Consider the following 19,648-nt stretch of genomic DNA (forward strand, 5'->3'; position numbering starts at 1 on the left):
TAAATTACTCCACGCGCATTTTGGATCGCATTCCGATGACGTGATCCTTAAAGTGCTCAAAACGTCCGTTTGTGGACCGAGGCATTTTCACACCTCGGTCGTCAACTGTATATACGTCAAACGGACGTAATGCAGCGTAATGCATTTAGTGGCGCCATCTACGCACGATTCGAATTATTACAATTTAAAGTTCTAGAACCATTATTTAAAAGTTCGTTAAGACAAACATTCGAAAAACTACAACTCTCCCGACTTCGAAATTAGGTTAGAAAGATACCTGGAAAGCGTGCGTAACATTTTTTTATTTTGTTCAAGGACCGCCTTTGCTCCCTTGTTTATTGCCTCCCGGACAAAGAAATGTCCTAATAAATCGTTTGTTACGGATCGAAAGTCGTTTAGCAACACGTAGACATTCTTTTGACGTGTTTTTTATGGATAGAATAACGCGTTCGAAACTATTAAAGGCAACTTCTCACAACTCGGCTCTTTAAACGATTCCTTGGGAAAACTGGCATCGAGAGCTATTTTTGCGACGTCATTTATGCTTCTTGTTCACCAATCCGTGGGATTTCGATGCATCATCGTAGTAAAACCTCGTAAATAATGCCACTTTGCAGCTTGCACGTTTTATTCGAAGTACCTTATAAGGTACTTCGGGAAAGATTTGCATAGTATACAAATGGGTTGAGTCTTCCCGTGAATTGCATGCAATCACAGATTGCGTAATTGGTAGATTTTTGCTCGACGTTACACCTTGATGCAATGAGTTTCCTCGGATTACTTAACCAGATTTGTACGACGCACCTGGGTCGATTAAATCGTTACACAAGTCTCACCTGCAGCTTTTAAGAGGAAGAAACACACAAAAAAATTTAAATGAAACCGGGAGAAATTCTTAGTTAAAAACTCATTAGTTTTGTAATACATTTTATATTTTATTAATTATTATTTCGAACATATGGAGTAGTTAGACAATTTCATTAGAATATGGGATGAACAATTCTGTTTTTAAAAACATCTACGCTACCGTATAAAATTATCCATTGCATCTAAAGAGAGATAATGCATTACTAAATAAAAAAATTAATAATTAAAAAAACATACAAACATTTAATAACACAAAACATGATTAAACAGTTTTACAATAAAATATACATAATTTTCCACAAATACTTGGGAATATCTGAGGAGGAACATTTAAGGATAGACGAGCCCGGTTTTTTGACTTAGTTCATGTATATTCTGCCCAATAATGGAGTCAAATAAATCAAAATTTTTCCAATTTAAAACTTAAAAAAACCGGACCATCTAATAATACACTAAATTCTCAAGAATAATTTAATTGGATGCGAAGAGACGTTTGGAGGACCTAATTAATTTCGGTAAAAGGTGCTTCGGATGCCATAGAGACGCGTTAAAAAGTAACACGTGAACAGACGGGCGGGACGTCCGAATATGCAAATTTCTAGATTACGACGGGTTTCGGGTTATATATTCTGTAACTAAATAATACACTTTCCGGCAAATCACAATAAAAGTTTATTTGATGCACCCAGTAATATTGCAATTATAACCATTTTTTCTAATAAATGTTTTTGAAAATTTCTCGTAAATAAAACAAAAAATGATGTTGACTTAGTTTGGCTAATTACAATATCCAAGAAGCTGCCAGTAACACAAAAAAAAATTAAAATAAAGCGTATATATGCGTGTATATTTTTTTTCGTAAAGCAAATCATATCCTTAACTAAATCATTGACAAAGTAGTTACCTTATATATAAGTTACTTCCAATTTATATTTTTACAAAACATAACAAACAACATAATGCGTTACATTATCGAGGCGTTATGCATATATATATATATGATATAGCGACGGTCGTCGGAGTAAAAACTGTTCCAAAAAACACCAAACTCGTGAGTATATTACGGACGAAACGGCATCAAATTCGTGTTGCAAATGCATTTTTTAATTCCAATTACTTAAAAAAATTCAGATCTATCTCCGACGCTGGAAACCGGGTATTAGGCTGTTGTTGTTGTTCCCAATTATTTAATTCCTCTGTACCGAGAAGTGTTGTTGTTGCTGCGTTATCTGATGGTCCGTATATAAATTATTCCCCGTGATATTCTGGCTAATCGAATAAGAAATTTGCTCCAGGTTATATTACAAACTACGTAGCTAGAAATTCCACACCCGATATCATGTATTACACAACTCCGTAATTACATCCTCGCACACGACACACACGTGAAAAAAAATTTCATAAGTAATACCAGAGACGGGAAGATGACATCTCTTCCCTTATATATATATATATATATAATATATACCAATCGTACGATTTTCCAAAAAATGTCAATAAATTTGTTTCCATTACAGACACGTAACGTCCTATTTGGCTACTAACTTTAATTTGTGCTAGATTTATTCCATTTGCAAGACTTTATGCAAAGCACCAAGTTATAACAAGAATGTAATGAATATATACACCTAGGAAACAACCCTGCTGGAAAGAACTTTTTTTTTGTTTTTTTTTAACTGTTACATTTTCTGCCCGGGCTTGCGATAACAAAAATCCACTCGTCTACGTCTGAAAATAGAAGGAACTTTGTGAGAAGAAATTTATGTCGAAGGCTGTTGTTGCTGTTGTTGTGTGGGTGCCGCTAGAACCGTAGTTTGGGTGACCGCAGTCTGGCTGGTGGGTATCTGAGATAGTTGATTTAGTGTTTCCTGACTCGCATTGGCTCTTAAAAATCCGTTCTCGTATTCTAATTGAGATATGCGTTCCAAAAGTTCGGTTATTTTCTCTTTCAAGACATCCACTTCTTCTCTCACAGCAAACATTAGATGACTTTTAACTAGATCCTGCACGTAAAACAAAAAAAAAATTACGTTAAATCTTAATCACTCCATTGTATACTTAAAAATATACAGTATATACTTTAAACATTAATCAATATTTTGTCTTAACAGTTTGTAATAATTTTACCCTTCCTTCTGTCTAAGATTAATTAATATTGTTACTTACACTGCCAAATAAGCTACACAAGAAAATTTTGACTTCACCTTGAGAGAATGTCTAAATTTGAACGTAAGTTGACCTATTAACTTTGTTTATTGTATATTTTAAATATTGTTATGTAACAATCCTATGACATTTAATTCTTTATTGTAAAGATAAAAAATATCACTTTCTTTGTTACATACTGCATGTATAAATTAACAAGTTATAGTTTATAAAGACAAGTAAAATTAGCTTTTCGTAGCTTCCTGAAGCATATTAACAGTCAAGCAGTGATTTATTCATCTTTGATTTAATTAGATATGATGTATGCCTTTTAGTTTACTATTTAATTCTTCTTTCTAGTAATACCTAACTTAAATTGTGCACAAAAGAGTGGTTGATAAACTGTACAGAATGAAATAAATATAAAAATTTCAAATGTTTCCTACTATCCTGCCATTTGATTTCTGACAAAGTGTAAATTGACAAAAAATTTTTGGTTTGTTGACGGAACGGTTACGTAAAGATACAATTACTCCTAGAAAGTTGCATTTGCATTGTATCGTGAATGAATTTGAAACGCTTTCCATGCCCGAACATTTGTTTATATGAAAAAAATAATATAAACAAATCTGCATAAACCACATGAAAATTTGATTACACATTAGTGTCACCTCCTACAGAAAATAAATTGTATGCTGCTTTAATAACAAGAAAATGGTAGAGAAATACTGATTTAACACTAAAAGAAATATATGAATATAAAGGAGTAATAAAAATTAAATTACTCAAAGTAAACTTTATGATAAAGGAAGTTTGATGTAAAAACAACAGTTATAATAGTTAATAACAATTCTTTCCCTAGAAATCAAATAGCATAATACAAATGGTTTTCTGCAGGCTCATTTTGCTTTTAGGCAAAATGAACATGCATATCTTACATGAGGATGTATTTTTCTTGAACTCAAAATAATTGCTTATTTTAAATTCTTGTAATTTTTAAATTACAAATTTGAGAGAATAATTCAGAGTCAATTTAAAATTTTTGAGGTAGTAAAATTTTATCAACAGAGTGAATAATGTTTTCCAAATATCTCTCTCTCTGTGTGTATCTGTGTAAATAACATTTTTTATTATTAAATTGTAGCACATTTAATTAAATCAATATTGAATAATATAAATTAATTTAACAGGCCCATTGCTTTTGAAATTTGAATTTTCTTATAAAATTCTAGTGGTTTTAATTATTCTCCAGTGAAATATCTACAAATTGGAAGGACTGGACAATTGTTTTAAAGAGGATTTCTCTCTTAAAAATTAAATACAAATGAGTTAGAAAAGAGAAGCTAACACGTAAACAAACTATGGGTTTAGTGTAAGATTTGTTCTTAGCATTGGTATATTGACAATGTTAGGATAACAATATATAGTAGCTCCCGTTCCCGTATCTGTAAGTTTGCTTACAGATAGGGGAGCTACTGTAAGTTCCAAAGTCGATCGTGATCCGAAAATATTCAAAGAAAAATTCCGTAAAAATGATTCGCAAGCTTCAAATTGTGTGTCATTCTGGGCAGTGAAACAAAATCTTGCACTGTCCCATTTGGGAGGCAAATTCTTTTTGTCCATATCTGGGCCATATATGCTATCCACCCATTAATCTCTTAGTAGCAGTGTCGGTTATTGAATTGAGTGTTGCAGTGCTCACATTTGAGTAACCTGTATTTTATGTAGTAATGACCCCAAAGTGCAAAGGTAGTGATACTGGAAATTTGGACATGCTAAAAAGAAGCCGTAAAATGCTTCCTTTAAGGGAAAAGAAGTTTTCAACTTAATAAGAAATGAAACAAACTTATATTCTGACACCAAATTCACAACTTTTATTGTGGTTTGTTGTTATAATTGTTCTACTTTATTATTAGTTATTGTTAGTAATATCTTTCTGTGCCTAATTTCTAAATTAAACTTTATCATAAGTACATATGTATAGGAAAAAATTTAATATATATATAGGATTCAGTACTATCCACAGTTTCAGGCATCTACTTATCCTCCATAGATAAGAGACTTTTGTAATCAGAAAGTATAAGTATATGGTGCATTTTTTAATTCCAAATTATTATTAGTAATTTATATTGTCTGATATCCACGGGTATAAAGCTTACCCAATAATCAAAACAGTCACTTATACAATGCATAAATATTGTACTGTTAATGACCAGTGGAAGAGCAGGATCCAATTATAGCAATAATTTGATTATTCATTAAAGTCTTCATAAAAAAGTCTGCGTTTGAATTACAATATCTTAATTGCATCTTTTCCCCTTCAAAGATGGCATTTTAAGTCATAACACAAATTTTATTAGTCCATAAACCTGCATAAAAAAATGAATCAAATATTCAATCATAGTAACATAAATGAAGCTAAGTTTCTATCAAAATATGCAAATTATTGCAATTGTGAAAATTTGTAACATTAAAGATTATGTAACTGGTGCATGCCACAACTATTTAATTCAGTGTGTGGATAACTCATTTTTAAAATCATAAGCTTGCATTTGAAATACTCATAATTTAAATAAAAGTTTTATATAGGAAGATAGAAGTGTGAGGCATGTATTCTCATTAATTCTAGTTTAGTTAGTCCTTGCTACAATTTAAAGATTAATTCATGTATAGCCAATACGTTTTCTGATTCATCAGACTCGTTTTAGAAGTTTAAACTAATTTTGGCAATCAGTAATGTTTATCGATCATCCAGGAAAAAATCTATGAGACAATAAGCATATTTTTGGAGTAAGATGACATTTTGGCATTTAATTTGTTGTTTTAGTGATAGACAGGTAGAGATTGTCTGCCTTAGATAAACTAAAAATAGACTGATTCAGTCTAAAAGCATTTGCTTGCATTTAATAGGTCATTGATTTAGGTGTAATGGCTTCTGCATGTGGTTATTTTAACATCCATACTCAAAAATTTGTTAAACAAATTTAAAATAAAATACTTAACTATTTAATAAGCAATATATACTTATTTAGAAATAAAGTTTCATTCTTTGTTTTAAATTTTAAAAAATTTAAGAATTATTTTATTAATTACTGTATAATCATTAAGTGTGAATGATTGTTAATATTTTTAATTTCCAAATCTATAAAAATGTATTTAATGTGCAGTCTGGTTATTTGCACAATTATTGTTTCCAGTTAAATAAAAAAAAATTATGTCAAATCTATTTCTTAGTATTTTTTCTTCCTATTACTGTTAAAACATAAAACAGTTCTCAATAAAAATATTTTATGGTTTAACCCACAAGTGTTAATGGTCCAAGAATGCATGATACCAAAAGCAGACTATTTTTTTTTTATTCTCGCCAATTTCTTTAAGCACACCGTGGAATTTTTGGAATAACACTTAGTTACAAACTGTTACAATTCCATGTTATTTATAAGGTACCGGCTTTATTAATAACCATTGTTTTCCATCATTTAAATCATAAAAATATAGATGACCATAAGACTAGAGAAATCACTCTTTAATTAATATAACTTGGACTCACCATTGCTTGTTCTATTTTGTTATCGATGGCAACGGTCGATCCGGCAGAAGCACTGTAAAAAGAATTATAGATACGGACGATTAATTTTTTAATATTTACAGAAAAATAATTACTTAGAATCAATAAAAATTACCAAATATCCGAGGAACGTTTCTCTTAATTTTAAACAATATATTTATTAAATCAACACACATTGTTACGAGAACAGTTATTTAATAAATTTATTTAAATGTTAAAATATTTACATTTAAGTTGTCAAGTAACACTAAGTACCTTACATATCAATATCAAAATGTGTATTTAATTTATGAGTTCATTTCATTTTTAATGCAGGAAAGTAAGAAGTTTTTTACTTATAGTAAATATCTAAAAAAATACACAGGAAGAAGATTTAAACAATAAAAATGTCCAATAAAAAAATGACTGCAAAATAATAAAATTAGAAAAACTTTTAGAATCAAAGAAACGGAAAAATCAGATATTAAAAATTGGAATTGCGTCGATAATTTCAAACGCAAAAAACGAAAGTCGCACAGTTCAATATTCTTGCTTTAGTTTATTTGGTTTTTTACAATATTGCAAAATTTATCTGTCGACAGACTTCATTAAAAAAAAAAAAATGTGTTTACGTGTCTAAATTTTATGTTTATAGGAGCATTAAATTTAACTAAATTGTACACTTTAACCATATCGAGCTGATAATTAAACTACAGACTAATTTAAATAAAAGTGAAGTTGCTAAATGAAAAATAAAGTACTCAATACTTTATAGAAGCTGGGATAAAATTTAGTCCAGACAATACATTTTTTAAAAACTGCATTTCGGCTTCAGATCCAGATACAAAAAACAAGCTAACAAAACAGATAGACTCCTATGTGAATCAAACAGAATGCATAATTGACAACAATTATAGAAATTTAAGAAAGTAAATTTTGCATTAATGCCACATCTATTTATGAAAAATAATGTTAAAAATACAAACTGAGTTTATTTTTACACATTGGGTTTTTTTCAGTCATAAACCATTACATAGTTAATACGGTAATTTAATTTTATACGAGCGATTTACTTTTTGTTTTGCTTTGGATCCAGCAACTCATTTCTAAATTAAGGCTAATAAAAGAAATAAATTTTAGTCTATATACATCTAAACTGTTTTGAAACTTAAGATTACATGCAATAAAAAGTATTAACAAACTAGATGACAAGGAATAAAAGAATTTAAAAAATGATCAGTCAGAAAGAAACACTAGTTGCATTATACATTGCACAAATTTAAATTTAGCTACTGTATGACTGAATAAATAATAAAACTACTTATTCTAGAATATGTTAGTTTATTTTATCATACAAATAAATTAGGAATTCTTTATATCTAGAAATATAAAAAAAATGTGAAAAATAGTTTAAGTACGCATGACACATTTAATCGTTAATTCTTCTTTCTAACCCAAGTCATTTGTGAAAATGGCCAAATCTTTTCTGATTTTTATGCTTCCTTTAAATGTGACTTTGGCAGTGTAAAAAATCTCCATTGAGATAAAATTTGCATCATAAAACATTTTGCGATTAAAACCTTTTTTGACCAATCCATTTTTGTAATTTATTAATCAAATTATGGATCATAATCATTTCAAGTAAAGTTAGCTTTTAAAAATTTTCAACAGCTCTTTGGTCAGATAACCGTTGATGACGACCCACGGCCAGACAAAAATTTATTTTGAAATCGCGGCGGCATCCTCCGCACCGTCTCCGGTCTCTGTCACAGCAGAGCAGCACCAGAGGATCCAAATATCTCCAAAATGAGTAATTTTGTCATGTCGGAGACATTCTTAAAGATCTCCATATCTCATTACATTTTTGCAACATCCCACTAAACCCTCACATCGTTCTGCAATAAGAATGTCAGCTGCGTCAAACTCAGAGAGAGCACACAAAACGACCAGAAACAACCGTTTACTACGGGAGAAAAGTCATTAAGGATCATACAAACGACGAATAAATAAACCTCTCCCCCCACTACATCAATGACAACTACAGATCAATGCATCACCCCAACAAATCGCGTTTATTACACTTCTTTCACGACGAAGTTTTATCTGTTACCAAGCGAAACAACGGCAGTGACGAACGAAAATCGATGTAGCGCATCGCGAGAGTCGATGTTTATTACATATTTACTTAAAAATAAGAGAAGTAGCGGCACGTTTGAAGGGCGCCGTGCACCCCGGACACGCTTCGCATCCGACAAGAACGGGGACAAAACGTACCGTGACAAATTTCCCCGGCCATCGAGGGGTAGAATCGAGACCGAACGAAAGCATAAAGGGGGAAAGAAGAACCACGGACAAAAATAGCAATAAATAAAGACAAGGAGCGTCGCGAGCGATGGGTAAAGGTCCGAACCCGCGACCGCCGTCCGGTCGTTCCGCCCTATTCCCGGCCACGGATAAGTATGGAAGCGGGCGACGACGAGTACAGACAGAGAACAACACTTTACCGGGAGTTGAATTACATCGTAGCCACGGACGACGTCGAACGGGGCGTCAAGATGGCCGACACAATAGCTGCAGTGGTGTACCCGGTGTGGCGCGCCGATTGCGCCAATCTGCACGGGCGCCCGCCTCCCTATTTCGCCCACGTACGATTTCCGACTCGAAAAACCCCCGAAAACCTGGAAAAAAATCACCCTCTCCCTCTATTTAACCCACATTTACTTCTGTCCGACAAACGAGTCTTTTTTTTCTAAAACGTTATCCGATTCGTCGAGGCGGTGGCATTTTTAAGTAATCGATATTCGTCTTCGAGTAAAAAAACGCTTTAGAAAACGTTATTTTCGATTCCTTTCTCGGTAAGTCGAAACGACGCGATGGCTTCTCCGTAACGCTCCGTGACGTCACACCGATACGGAGGGTCGAAGCCAACAAAACACCGGCGCCTCTTCCGTTTCCGCATAGAGGAAAGAGAATTAGTCTATGGGATGCACTCCTATGAACAGCTAAAACACTATCTCCGATTGATAAAGACTAACTGAATGGACGTGGATCGCCGACGAGGTTTCCCGTAAGTGGATTCGCGTGCATAAAGTAAATTGAATTGATATCTGCAGCAGACATCTACGAACGACGTCTATTGCGAAATGGTTGATGACATTTAAATTCCTTAAATGTTTTTGTCTGGAAGACTATTCTCCCGTTATTGAGATTCCAAAAAAATTCGAATGATTAATGATCGTTCCATTCCAGTTGTGGTATACTTTAGAATTAGCTGATATAAAATATTTAAATGGATCTGATACTTAAAAAATAAATTTAAAAATATGAAATCAGACTGCAGAATGTGTGAAGACAATTAAAAACATTAGAAAACTTGTGTTTAATTGCAATGTGAGATTTGGTGTGCGGTCTATTCTAAAGAGCACTTTGCCGAGATGTTCTCGGATGGCTACACCCTTTTCTTGGGTTCCCACTTTAATCCCGGATTGATCCCCCCCCCGTGAAATTTGAAATCCTGCGCCAAAGGCCTGACCTAAACCCAATCCGCAGCGTCATCTTTGTAAATTTTAAAATTTGTAATTTCTGTGGCAATCAATGGCCTGCTATGTTTTTCTTCAATTTAGAAATTAAGTATTGTGTAAAAACATATTCATCTTCTGCAGCTAATATAATGTTGACTATAAAAAAAATGCATCGGTCACCGAAATATTTTCTTTTGTGCCAAATTGTATATATTCGATGCAAGAGATTTCATTTAGAATTTAGCATTATCATTTAGAATTAGATTTTTGCAATAACTTTTCTTTTTTCCCTTATTCCAAAAGAATAATGTTCCCTATCGTTACATTTAATAATTGAACTTTTCTAATAATTCCATTTAAACTGTTATAAAAGAAAAATATATAATTCAAAATGTTCTTGGTGCTAACTGATTTTTGCACATGCTTTAACTTTAAATACAGTAGAACCTCGAAAACTCGGCCTAATGTGGACCGAAGGGTGGCCGAGTTTGTGAAAATGCCGGGTTATCGGGAATGGGGTTAAAAAAATAAGTACGAGTGTTTCCTCAGAAAATACTGTACTGTACTTGTATGTATTGTTTACTTGAGAATATAACAGAGAATAAACTGCCCAAATACCCTTAAACAAAGGAAAAGTACGTCCTTTATGAAGGCATAGAGCCTTTACTACATGAAAATGAAAATTAATGAATACACTGTGTATAGTAATTTACTTGATAAGACAGACCTTAGAAAAATACTTTATGAGAGCTTTTATACTTTTATAAAGCTGTCTATAATGAAAATTAATTAACTAAGGATTTTTTTGCCCTGCCAGGGTGTGGCCGAGTTATCCGGAGTGCCGGGTTATCAAGAGCCGAGTTTTCGAGGTTCTACTGTAGTTATTTTTCCAAACAAAGATACATTTGTACTTTTAATTTCATTTCAAACAGGTAACAAATTATTTTGCTAACCTACTTACATGAGAACAATTATAAATAGTTCTGTTCTATTTGTAAATGTCCTTTATACATTCTTATTTTTATTCTATCCAAGAAAAGAGCTTCTCTCCCCATCAAAAGTACTCTGGTTTAAATTCTTCTTTAATAAACAGTTAAAGTTTCAATAGTGTGGGATTAAATAAATAATAATAATTTTTAAAAAAAACATTTTCTACAATTAATTGGCAATGTGAGCCAATTTATTACTATATAGTTTAATCACAATCAGGAAATTTGTCACTGATAAGTAGCAAGTAACTGTCAGAGTTATTCCCATGTCTTATACTTAATAAGATATTAGTAAAAAATATATTATACATTTAATAATTTGCATAATGTTAATTAAGTCAGTAAGATTATATGCAGGTTGTCCTCATTTCTTCTAACATAATAGTCTTATTTGTCTTACCTACATCAATGAAGGTTGGAAGCAAACAACAGTCACTGTTACCAGTTTAACTGGCAATTAGTACTGATACCAAAGTCTCCAGATTTAACACAATTCTTCCATATAGAATTTATAAAAGAATAAAGTTGGAACTATTAATAAAATTCATTAATCTAGAACCAATGGGATCAGAGTAATGTCAAATTACTGAATTTTTTTATTTTGTCAACTTTATAATTTGATATGTTAAATGCAATTTGAACAAGGCAGATATTACTGTACATTTTGTACTAGCACCACTGACATATGCTTTCAATTTATTTATGCATGCTCTTTAATTAATTATCCTATTGAAGATAATACAGCTAATGGCTATACTGTGTTAAGATTAATTGAAAACCTGCAAAAACGCACACGATTGACATTCACAATGGCTTGTGTGCCTATACGAGGGATGATCAAAAACTAAGGTTACAAAGCCTGCAGTGAAAAGTGTACATTTTATTTCATACAACCAATACAGCCAACTGATAGTATATACATTACGTTATTTTTCAACATTGTCTCCATATCAGTTTAAGCACTTGTCACTTCGTGTGATGAGCTTGAAAATTCCCTCCTGGTAAAAATCCTATCCTTGCGTGTTCAGCCAAGTTATCGCAAAGTGTTTCACTTCCTCGTCTGAAGCAAACTGTAATCCTGCTACGTTCTCCTTCAAGCGAGGACACAGGTGAAAGTCGCTTGGAGCGAGGTCCAGGCTGTAGGGAGGGTGATTGATGATGTCCCAGCAAAACTGGACATCTACTGGCCGCAAACTTCTGACACCATTTCGCAACATGGTGCCAAGACATTACAGTCTCTCCGTAAACATCTACCAGCTGCCGGTGAATTTCAGCCACGATTACATGATTCGCCCACAGAAATCAAATAACCGAGAGGATTTCTTCGCGAGACCAGTTTCCAAACGAGTCACCATTTGTGTTTACCTACAACTAGCGCTGTAGGTGGCGGGTGGCTGAAACTCTGCACAGTTGCCAACTGTATGTATTGGAATTACCATAACTTCTCATTTCTCTATAACAAACAAAACTCCAGGAATATCAGCCTTGTAACCTTAGTTTTTGATCAACCCTCATATTTACTTTCCAGACAGGTACTATATATATGATGATTCATAAACCTACATATGAACATACTAATAAGGTGGATTATTATTGGACAGTTGCAGATTATCGGTTGTCAAATTAATAAATTTCTATTGTATTCAAATTTCAATTTTTCTGGAGATTTACTTTCTGCTACATACAGAACTGTTCATTGAAGATACTTGTACCACACATATAGTTAATTTAATCACACAAGATTCAAATTACTTATCATGAAAACAAAACTCATTTACACAATTTATATCTATACATACCTCTTTTTACATCTAATATATACTATTAAAACACTCACCAAACCAGAAAATCCAGCAGTATAAATATATATATAATCTAATATATACACTATTCCTTGTATCAAAACTTTAAATGAATTTGGTACAAATTTTGACTGCTAAGATTTATGTTTGTTTATTCAATTATACCTTTCTAACACTATAATTTATATTCTAAATTTCATTTCTGTGATCAGATTAGAAAAATAAGAAATATTTCTAGTATAATTAATAGATGCAGCACTTAATCCAAGTGCAAAGTTTGTACTTATCTATCGCTGTCTAATTTAAGATTCACATTTTTCCAGCACACTGCTATATAGAGTTCTTCCAATTTATAACCTAGAAACATCTCATTCTATTTTTAACCAATTCCTCATATACTTATTTACTGTGTATTCCTTTATACATTGTTTTGAAGAGGTCAACCACATATTCCACCAATGTGTGATGGAAATAAACTTAGAGCTTTTAGAATTTAAGCTATTGCTTATATTCTCCTGTAAATTACTTTTCTATAACCTGAAAAGATTCACCTATTATAAAAATTTAATTTTCACATAGAATTTTCACATATGCACACATTAACTACTGCACACTAATGACCATGCAATTGTGTAAGCAGCAGCAGTGTTAACATTAAAAAAATAGCAACCATTAGTAGGGAATCAGTGTTATCCAACTAATTTAATTACAAAGTGGCCTAAAAACAGTGATATTAACCAAACTTCATAAAAGTTGGCATCAAATGATAAATATAAAATGTAGAAAGATGTTAAGCTTTTTGTGATGAGATGTAAATTTGGAGTTTTGCAAAATCATATAGTAAATAGCTCAGTAAAGAGCAACAAACTATAAACTCTACATGCATCAAATTCCATAAATAAAAATCCAAAACTGTTTTTATTATTTTCAAATAAAATTAATTAATTTATGGCATAATTATTATTAAATATATGTCATATGCAATGTCACATTCATTCCATATTTTCATGACATTAAGAAGGAATCAAATGTAAACCTCCTTTTGCATTTTATATTCAGTTTTTGATGCCATATCACCTTATTTTATTTATATCATTATTTTTAAATACCCTACTATTTCATATTTTAAGTTTCTCAGTTGAAATTGAAGAAATTTCAAATCTGATAGGGTTTCATTCCATGAATATTTTTTTTAAATTTGAGATATTTACCCATTTTGAGTTAAACATTTATTTATGAAATACTATTAATTTCTTAAAACAAAGCATAAAAGAATTTTTGTGAAGTAAACTCTCAAACATTAAATCAAGATATCAGAGATATGTAGAATACCACAGAAAATTCTAAAAATTTTTAATTGGACAAAAGTAAAAAAAAAAATAAATTTTAATTAACGCATTAAAAATTATCTAACAAATTTAAAATTTTAACAATTAAAAAATTTATATTAATTAAGTGGAGAAGGGAATAGATAATGACAACATTCATACTTATTTTCCTATAATGATAACTCCTGCATGACCTATTAAGTGTCCTTGGGACTGCACAGTCAACTCTTGATATTATATAATAATAGTTTATAGTTTCTATAACAAAGTATTAATTTTGCTTCCTTTTTAATATTAGTTTCAATTTTGGATTATTTAAGATGTTTCAGTGAAAAAAATCTAAATAAATTGTCCCATATATATCACTTTTGTTAAATAAAGACAATTAAGATAACTATGAAAATTAGAGCATGAGATGCTTGAATTTTAGTATTTGTTTATTATATACAGGCAGTCCTCAGTTAACACACTTTTGTTTTAATGTAGTTCATTACTTATGGATAATTTTAAGACTATATGCCACTTTTTTAGTGTAATGTGGCTCTGAAGATCCCTACTTGATGCCATATGGAGCATTTACTCAACATATTACATTTGAGAAATGGATCTGCTACATTAACCAAGGATTGCTTGTAAGTGAAACTTGCCATTGATAGTCATATACAACCACACTACAACAATTATCAGTTTCATTTCCAATCACCATGAAAAAAACTAAAAATTACACACATTCATGCAAATTTATAGTAAAAAATTCTATTGTATTGATATAAAATGTAATTTACATAACAACATGGGAGTTAGAGCTGAGAATTAAAGAATCATTTACTGGTGTTAATGGGAAAAATATATCTATCTAAAATAACATTTAATAATAAGCAGTTTTGTTGTGTTTATTAATAAAGTTGACAAGATATTTAGATAAGCTATCAAACAAAACTTAAATCTTAATGGATTTAAACACTTAAATTTAGGAAAAGTTAATTACTTCCGTACTGTAGGAACTGAAAAGGTCTTTTATCTTTTACCCTGCTCACTATGGGTCTGTTGAAACACATAATGTGACATCTTGATCATAAGAGATTGACCTAGATAAATTTGACTCTATCAATCTGTGAGAATTTTTAAGCCAACACAGACTCAAACTTGATTTCCCAAAGCAGCAGACTGGTGCCTTTACTGTCTGCTATCCAGCCATTAAACATTTACACATTAGGATGACTGGCATTTTCTTACATATAAAATACTCTGTACTATTTATGTAGAAAGGAGAGTATGTCAATGATGCAATACAGCTGTCCCTTAATAGTCCGACGTTTTGTAATCCGACATGCTCAGTAGTCTGACGCACCTCCCGTCAAGGTACCCATCCCCGTTACGTGTCTGCTTGCCCAGAAACATGTCACGATGTGAATCTCCCTACCCAATTCTTACAAGATGACACACATTTCGTGCGTTTTCCGTGAGCAGTTCTGTTCAAACAGTTGAAGTAGGGAATATTGTAGACTACTGCTAGCAAAATAATGCCAAATATGTAATCACTTTCGGTAATCTGACACCCCTTTGGTCCCATACCTGTCGGATTATCAAGGGACAGCTGTAATTTCTATTCAAAAAGATAGTGTATGCATCATACACTATCTTTTTGAATAGAAATTATGAAACTGACTTTACTACTTTTATTAATGAATTTAATCAGATTAGATTTACATTAAGTATTATGATTTTAGGTAATGTTTTGCTCAATTGCATCTAATAGAGATTTAATAAAATACAAAGAGATAAATTAGCAATCATCAAAATAATTAATTTCTGAGACAATTCAATCATATCAAGGATTTAGCAAAGTTAAACAATGTTCTAAACAAATAATAAAGAACAATACAGCTGAAAAAGTTTACAAAATAAGAAAAATAAAATGAACAATAACAAAGATTATAAAGTGAGAATAATACTAATTAGAGTTAGGAAGATTTTGTAAAATTTTTTAAAGAAATTAAAGATTAATAATAAAAATACAATACAAATACTTGATAATTTATAAAATAAATAAAATACACAACAAATAAAATACTGAGAAAATTAAACAACAAAAGAGAAAGAGAAGTTTTATTTAATACAGATTCTTTGATAACAGAGAAATAAGTAGGAAACTAAATAAAGGAGAAGTTAGAGAAGTTGCAGAGTTCTTGCAAAAGTGCAAAGTTACTATCGAAGAACTCTTTGCCTAGGTAGTAGAGAAAAATGTATCAATTGGATAAATTATTTAAATTCCACAACTGCTTACTGTGCAGATGCATTGCTAGTTACGTTACCCAGCCCTCACCCAATCTTCACTTCCAAAATTATTAATTTAGATATGGCTATGGCCATACTGATGACTCAAGGTGCTGACTAGGGACACTTCAGCATCCATAGCCTGTAATTTCCTCCATGGCACCCAGCTAGCCATCACTTTTACTCCAGCATGACCTTTAAAGTGATAGTCGCCGGGTAAGAATCATACAAATCTCTAATTTTTGTTATTAACCAAATTAGTTATTTACTCAATGTTTACTCAATAGTTATTACAAAAACTATTATTTATATTAATTTTTTTTTATTTATTACCTTTATTAAAATATATTACAGGTCAGAAAGTGTGTAATAATTATAATTATTGAGCAACAGTATAATTTCTTGCAATATTTATTAGTAATTTATATAAAGTATAATATTTAGAGGATAACTAAATTTCATAACTGTCTAACTTGGTCGCTTATAATTGAGAATAACTGGACAAGCTTTTCTATTAAAACACTGTCCAATCATTAATATTCAGATACTTGTCTATTAATAGACAATCAAATTTTATACAATTTGTTCATATAACTATCAATATAAATACAACAGTAGACTTTAAGCATGAAAAATTATTCAGAATATGAGTTTCCAATATGAAATGAATAGGCTGTTATATAAACAATTAGTCACTATGTTACATTTCTATGACTTAACACGTCCCAAAATCAATAATTAGTAATCGAATTTATAATGAAAATAGATATCACTAAGTAATGGTCCAGAAAACGGCAAAAGTAAAGACAGTAGAGCTCTGAAAAGGATACTGATCTGAGTGCTGATAACTGCCAATGCAGTATACATAGACTTTTGAGAAAGTGACTAAAGGAAACACTGACAACAATGCAGTGAGCAGAGAGTTAGATTAACTTAACAAAATTAGATTACAATAAATTCAAGCCAGTAATCATCTTGATAAATGGAAGCCTGAGTTTTTTCATAGACCAATAGAAAGTTGTTCTTTTGAATGTAAATCACAAATTTCAATCATCAATCTAACTGATCCATTTAGGTATAGACAATGCCAAAAAAATGTTACCTGTCAGAATAAATTTTTCTCAATAGAGAAATATGATAGAAGAATAATAGAGATAGTTTGATCTTAATGAATTCTTAAGCATTTAACAAAATACTGATCCTAAGACCTGTTAAAACATCCTAGATAGTTTCTAGATAATCATGCATTATCTATATTACAGTAATGCTTTAGAAATGTCTAGAATCATGTTATGATCATATTGTTTATGTTGTGATTGACAATTCAAATCATTTCAAAATATGATTATAAAAATAACAAATGACTGGCTAGTCCAGAACTCAGACCCTGCCTAAGAAAAACTTTTAATAAATAAACTGAATTGTTTAATGAGTGAGAAAACAAACCATCCAAAAACAAAGTTAAACTGACAAATGTTCTAAATAATACAGTATATGGAGATGATGTAAAAGACTTGTAAGAAATAATATTCTATATTGTAAATCATGTGAGTCAACAATAATTTTGAATATACATAAAAATTAAGCAATTAAGATACTTTTATTTTTATTTATTGCTTAAGCCATTTTTAAGTTGGTACAGCTTAAAAGAATTTTTGAACTTATTAAAAAGTCAAAAATCAAATTACAAATTTCTAATGAAGTAAAGATAGTTGATTACGTACTGTAGATTGTTCCACCAAAAACGTTACTATTAATGAAAATTAAATTATTATGTAACTTATATATAATTTAAGTTTATATATAAATATATCAAACATATTCACCAATTTAAAATTAAACAGAATAAATTCAGTGCATCTTAATCAGTGAGTTCTGATCTGTGAAGATCATAAACTGTTATTCCTCAATGGAATTAATCTGGTCTAAACACTGACTTAAACCAAATTTTGTTACTCTTGATGAAATGTCATAATTTTGAATTTTAAACAATACATTGTTAGAGCCATAAACATTCAAAATATCAGTATAACCAGTAATCCAGTAATCAGATTTATAATATACTATTATATAAAAAGAATAATTATTAAAAATTATATTACCAAAATTCAAATTAACAGAGCAGACATACAAAATGTTACCAGTCAAGTTAACTCAACCTGAAAGTTTCTGGCAATTTTCATAGTTTTTAAATGTAACTAATATCAAAAGCACATACCTTATCCTCACAGAAATATTCAACATTTCGACTTAATAAGAAATTAATTTCCGACCCATTTCTTGAAGGGAAGTGATTTGAATCCATCTGCCAAAGGTTTCCTTTTTTTAAATCATGTATTTAATAGGAAAATTTAGTGTATCCTATAAGCCAATTTCTTGACATACTGTCATAATTTGATATTTTATTTGAGTCAGTAACCCAATTGTAAACTATAGCCAATAGTTTACAATAATTCAAAACATTTACATTTCTAGTTGTGTGAAGATAAATATTTTATCATCTTAATACATTTACAAAAGAAATATCTATAATTAGTGTGACATAAGCAAAGGGTCATGGGTAAATTCTACTGACCACTTAATCTGCACAAGATCATGAGATCTGATCTCTACGTCAGAGGATGGCTAAACTATGAGCAATAATAAGGATCTAGATTGTGAAATCAAGATCCATGTCAGGATGTTGACACCAGTTAGGATAATTATGCGCGTCCCAACTTCGATTTGGAGGGCTCGTTTGAGCGAGGAGACACGTAAGTGATAGGAGTCCATGAGGAAACTAGAATCCAGTTTAGTCAACAAATTAACAAAAACTTTAATGAATAACAAAGAATACAAATTAACTAACTGAATGCATCTAGCAATGATTAATCCTTAATGATAAAACCTTAAACTAGGTCCCTAAAGATTGAGAGAGAGTTTACAAAAGTACTGATTATAATACCTCCAAATTATTCTTGACTTGTAACCTTCCAGTCTTTTGGGTGGAAGTTCAATCATATAAAGTATGGCACTAAGTTAACTTGAGGATACAGTGATAGTGATGTGATATGCTGTGCCCAGAGTTTGGCGCGATTTCTTATTTATACTCAACTCCCCTTCTACTCCAATACAAATTAAGGATTAAGGGCGTCTGACTGAGTGTAATCAATGAGTATCTCAAGTTAGTCAG

General features: G+C 31.0%; 1 protein-coding gene across 1 annotated transcript in view; it reads right to left on the reverse strand.

Annotated features, from left to right (window-relative positions):
• Positions 1 to 384: 384 nt before the first annotated feature.
• LOC111640524 (TSC22 domain family protein 1-like) overlaps positions 385 to 19,648 on the reverse strand; it is a 59,061-nt gene continuing 39,797 nt past the window's right edge. The window contains exons 2-3 of the mRNA XM_023386544.1: positions 6,563 to 6,614; positions 385 to 2,870 (exon numbers count right to left, since the gene is read on the reverse strand). Of these exons, the coding sequence (XP_023242312.1) occupies positions 2,628 to 2,870; positions 6,563 to 6,614 (295 nt within the window). The 3' untranslated portion in view covers positions 385 to 2,627. The remainder of the gene's footprint in view (positions 2,871 to 6,562; positions 6,615 to 19,648) is intronic.

The sequence above is a fragment of the Centruroides sculpturatus genome, unplaced genomic scaffold (assembly GCF_000671375.1).
Source record: "Centruroides sculpturatus isolate CEXI.00-Female unplaced genomic scaffold, Cexi_2.0 scaffold1396, whole genome shotgun sequence".
NCBI lineage: Eukaryota > Metazoa > Arthropoda > Arachnida > Scorpiones > Buthidae > Centruroides > Centruroides sculpturatus.